This window comes from Thunnus albacares, chromosome 12, assembly GCF_914725855.1.
Source record: "Thunnus albacares chromosome 12, fThuAlb1.1, whole genome shotgun sequence".
In the NCBI taxonomy this organism is placed as follows: Eukaryota; Metazoa; Chordata; class Actinopteri; order Scombriformes; family Scombridae; genus Thunnus; species Thunnus albacares.
This window is the reverse complement of record NC_058117.1, coordinates 30,096,743-30,100,634: the sequence shown is the minus strand read 5'-3', so window position 1 is coordinate 30,100,634 and position 3,892 is coordinate 30,096,743. Positions and strand designations below refer to the sequence as shown.

At 41.9% G+C, this 3,892-nt stretch overlaps 1 protein-coding gene across 1 annotated transcript; it reads right to left on the bottom strand.

The window, feature by feature from the left end:
* Positions 1–202: 202 nt before the first annotated feature.
* Positions 203–2,071, bottom strand: LOC122993936 (tripartite motif-containing protein 16-like). Its single transcript, XM_044368394.1, has one exon. The coding sequence runs from the start codon at positions 1,920–1,922 to the stop codon at positions 246–248; it is 1,677 nt and encodes a 558-aa protein (XP_044224329.1). The 5' UTR covers positions 1,923–2,071; the 3' UTR covers positions 203–245.
* Positions 2,072–3,892: the final 1,821 nt, after the last annotated feature.

Here is a 3,892-nt window from a genome sequence, read left to right as displayed (position 1 = left end):
TGTCATCATGAGCAGTGATAGCCTCCATGGATAAAAACACACAGGAAAAAGTGACATTTAAAGAAACTCAAAACATCATCAGAACAACAAATGATAAAAAAGTGTTGACAATCCCAGTTTGATTGACAGCTGATCTCTGTGCATTTCAGAAACACCACAGCAACGAGCTCTCAGAAACAATGGAGACAAAAACATGAAGAATTACAACAAAGAATCTGACACATGAAGTCTGTGATGAGTTTTGTCTATTTGAGTTTACAGAACTCAGCTGTGACTCCAGAATCTACAAGCATAAGTCCAGCATAGAGAGGCTGAGTGAATGTGGTCTGGACTCTGTGGAGGAGAGTCATGGTTTCAGAGACGCTGTAGAAGGACAGAATACCTGCTCTGTGATCCAGATACACTCCCACTCTGGAGGAACCAGGACCTGAGACACGAGTTGAGACATTGTTGAACAAAAATGTATAACTGTTAGTGACACATCTTAAAGCCCAAGATTTGTCATTACATCCAAATGCACATTCCTTCCAGCCTCCTGCTCTGCTGATATTCTTGTATGTGACTGATACACGAAATACTCCTCTCCCTCTCCACTCCACCTCCCAGTAACAACGTCCAGTCAGACTCTCTCTACTCAGGACCTGATAACTTGAAGTGAATCTGTCTGGGTGACTAGAATAAGGCTGGTGTTGACTCATTCGTTCTGCTTTTCTGTTCCCCTCAGATAATAACACCTGTGTGTGTGCTGTGTTTGGATCCAGCGTGATTTCACGTGAATATTTTAAGAATCCAGCTCTGGTCTTGGGTTCTGCTTCTGACAGTAAAATGTCCACTTCAGTCACTGTCAGTGAGATGTTTGTCCATTTCTCCCTCAGGATGTCCTGTAGTTGATCTCTGAGCTCTGACACAGCTAATGTCACATCCTCAAAGTATCTCAGAGGAAGGATATTGATGCTGAATGAGTCTGTAGGTTCACTGAGTTGTGACAGTGAGGGGTAGTTGTGTAGAAACTGGTTGTGATCCTCTGTGTGTGAGAGCTGCTTCAGTTCAGCGTCTTTCCTCTTCAGCTCAGTGATCTCCTGCTCCAGCTTCTCCTGAAGCTCTTTGACTCGACTCACTTCAGTTTCCTGCTGGGATCTGATCTGCTGCTTCACATCAGAGCTTCTTTTCTGGATGAGACGGATCAGCTCAGTGAAGATCTTCTCACTGTCCTCCACTGCTTTATCAGCAGAGCGACTGACGGCCTCCACCTCCTGTTGAAGCAGCTTCACATCTTTCTCTCTGTCCTGGATTCTCTGCTGGATGTTTTGTCGACTCACCTCGAGCTCTCTCTGCCTCTCAGTCCTTTCTACTGCAGCTGAGACTGTGTCGTGGCCTTTATGTTCATCCACAGGGCAGAGATAACAGATACTCTGCTGATCAGTACGACAGAACATCTTCATCACCTCATCATGACGAGAGCAGATGTTCTCCTGGAGCTTCTTGGAGGGGTCGACCAGCTTGTGTTTCTTTAATGGAGTTACATCATAGTGACGCTGAAGGTGTTTCTCACAGTAAGAAGCCAGACACACCAGACAGGACTTGAGGGCTTTCATCTTCCTCCCAGTGCAGACATCACAGGCCACATCTTCAGGTCCAGCATAGCAGTGATCAGCAGGAGCAGCTTGGAGTCCAGTCTTCTTCAGCTCCTCCACTAAATCTGCTAACATGGTGTTTTTCACCAGGACAGGCCTCGGTGTGAAGGTCTGTCTGCACTGAGGGCAGCTGTAGATTTTCTTCTCATCCTCTTCATTCCAGAAACCTTTAATACAGCTCATGCAGTAGCTGTGTCCACAGGGAATAGTCACCGGATCCTTCAGTAGATCCAAACAGATTGAACAGCAGAATTTTGCTCCATCCAGCTGAACTCCCTGCTGCGCCATTTCACCTCTCAGTGACAACAACTGTCTGAGTTTCACTTTCTGAGAAGTGAAACTAGTTTGAGCTCTGATCTAAACAGCATGTGTTTCTGCAGTGAATGGAGGCTGCAGCTCTTTTACATGTTGGTTACACCCATCTTCAAACTGTAGATCTGAAGGGGAGGGAACAAGGAAATACGTGGACAGACTGGAGCTTGTTGTGTTTGAAAGCAGGAAGAAGAGGGAGGAGTTATCAGGCTATGATTCATTCCAGGAGGAGGAGCAGTTTGAGAGAGATACTGTGTGTTTAAACCTTTTTTTATACAATGAAGCTCACGTCTCATTTGAAAACACTGGTCACCTGCTTTCTGGTGTCAAAGTCATCTTGGGAATTTGGGAGAGATCTACAGATGACTCCCCATTTTTCTGAATCACTGTATTCTCCTAAAATCCAGCTCAGTTCAACTTTTTCTTAAATGCAACATTTCAAACACAATAGATAAAGAATGAAGACATGAAACACTCTTGTAAAATATTGAATTTCTCAAAATGTTGATTAATTAATGTTCAGTATTAGTCCTTTTAGCATTTTAAACTCAGAACTGTTTTAAGATAATTGATTAGAAGCTATATTCTAATGTTAGATCTAAAAAATTCAAAAAGTAAATAATGTTGTTGCAGCTCTGAATCCCACAGGACATGAATTCACCAGATTATTTGGCTCTGCAGTTAAACTGGAGAGCCAAATAATAAAACTGTAATGATCCGTGTTACCCTCCGTCCAAAGCTGTGATCTACTTGTTTCATCACAGAACAAAGAAATATACAGTACTGTGCAAAAGTTTTAGGCACCTTAGATGTTTAGATTCTTATCCCTTATGCAATACCATCAGGGAGGTGTCTGATCGGTCCCAAATTTATTCATGACATGACAATGACCCCAAGCATGCAGCTAGAGTCATAAAGAACTATTTTCAGCAACAAGAAGAATGATGAGTCCTGCAACAAATGGTATGGTTTGGCCCCCACAGAGCCCTGATCTCAACATCATGGACTCAATCTGGGATTACATGTAGAAGCACCTCAGATGGCCTAAATAATAAATCCACAGAAGAACATTTTTTTCTCCAGGATGGTTACAACAACCTTCCTGCAAGTTACCATGAAAAACCGTGTTAAAGTAAACCAAGGAGAACTGCTGCTGTTTTAAAGGCAAAGCTGCTCACAACAAATATTGATTTCATTTAGCTTTCTGCTGTTTACTCAACTTTGTAAGAAGTTAATTGATAAATTAAAACAATTTTTAGCAATATTTTTGTAAGTATTCTCACTTTACTTTTAATGACTAAAACGTTTGCAGTATATTATTTTGTTTTTCTTTTTTTTGTGTGTGAATTTAAGAAAAGGAAATCCACGTGCTTTTCCCGTTTTTGTCTTCAAATCGGCAAATTGGAATAGAAATTAAACCAAAACCAGAAAACAACTTGTTTTTCACATTTATTGATATATTGATATATATATCTATATTATCTGCCCCGACTGCATCTCTACAGAAACATTGTCATTGGCTTTGCTTTCTAAACTTCTTTCTGTAACAGCAGCAGAAAAAACAGTGAGCCTTGATTCATGATCCACCGCTGAAAAGACTAATAGAAACACCAGTAAAGGTAAAAACGTTGGTGTAAATGTCCCCAAAACAACTGATTATTAGATCCACTAAAGACAATCTGTCAGGGAAATTTTCAGAAACAATTCTACTGGTTATTACTCACAGGTGAGTAGTTGTAGTTCAACTTGTGAGTCGATATTCAGTTCTGGTCCACCAGTCAGTGCACAGACCATGTGACCATGTGACCTCTCTGTGAGTTGCCACCTTATTGTGGTGGAGGGGTTTGTGTGCTCAGAGGATGCTGGCAGCTGTGTTATCTGGAGCAAAGCTCTTGGTAGGGTCTCCCATGGCAAACTGGTCCCCAGTGATGAGCCAGACGAAGAGC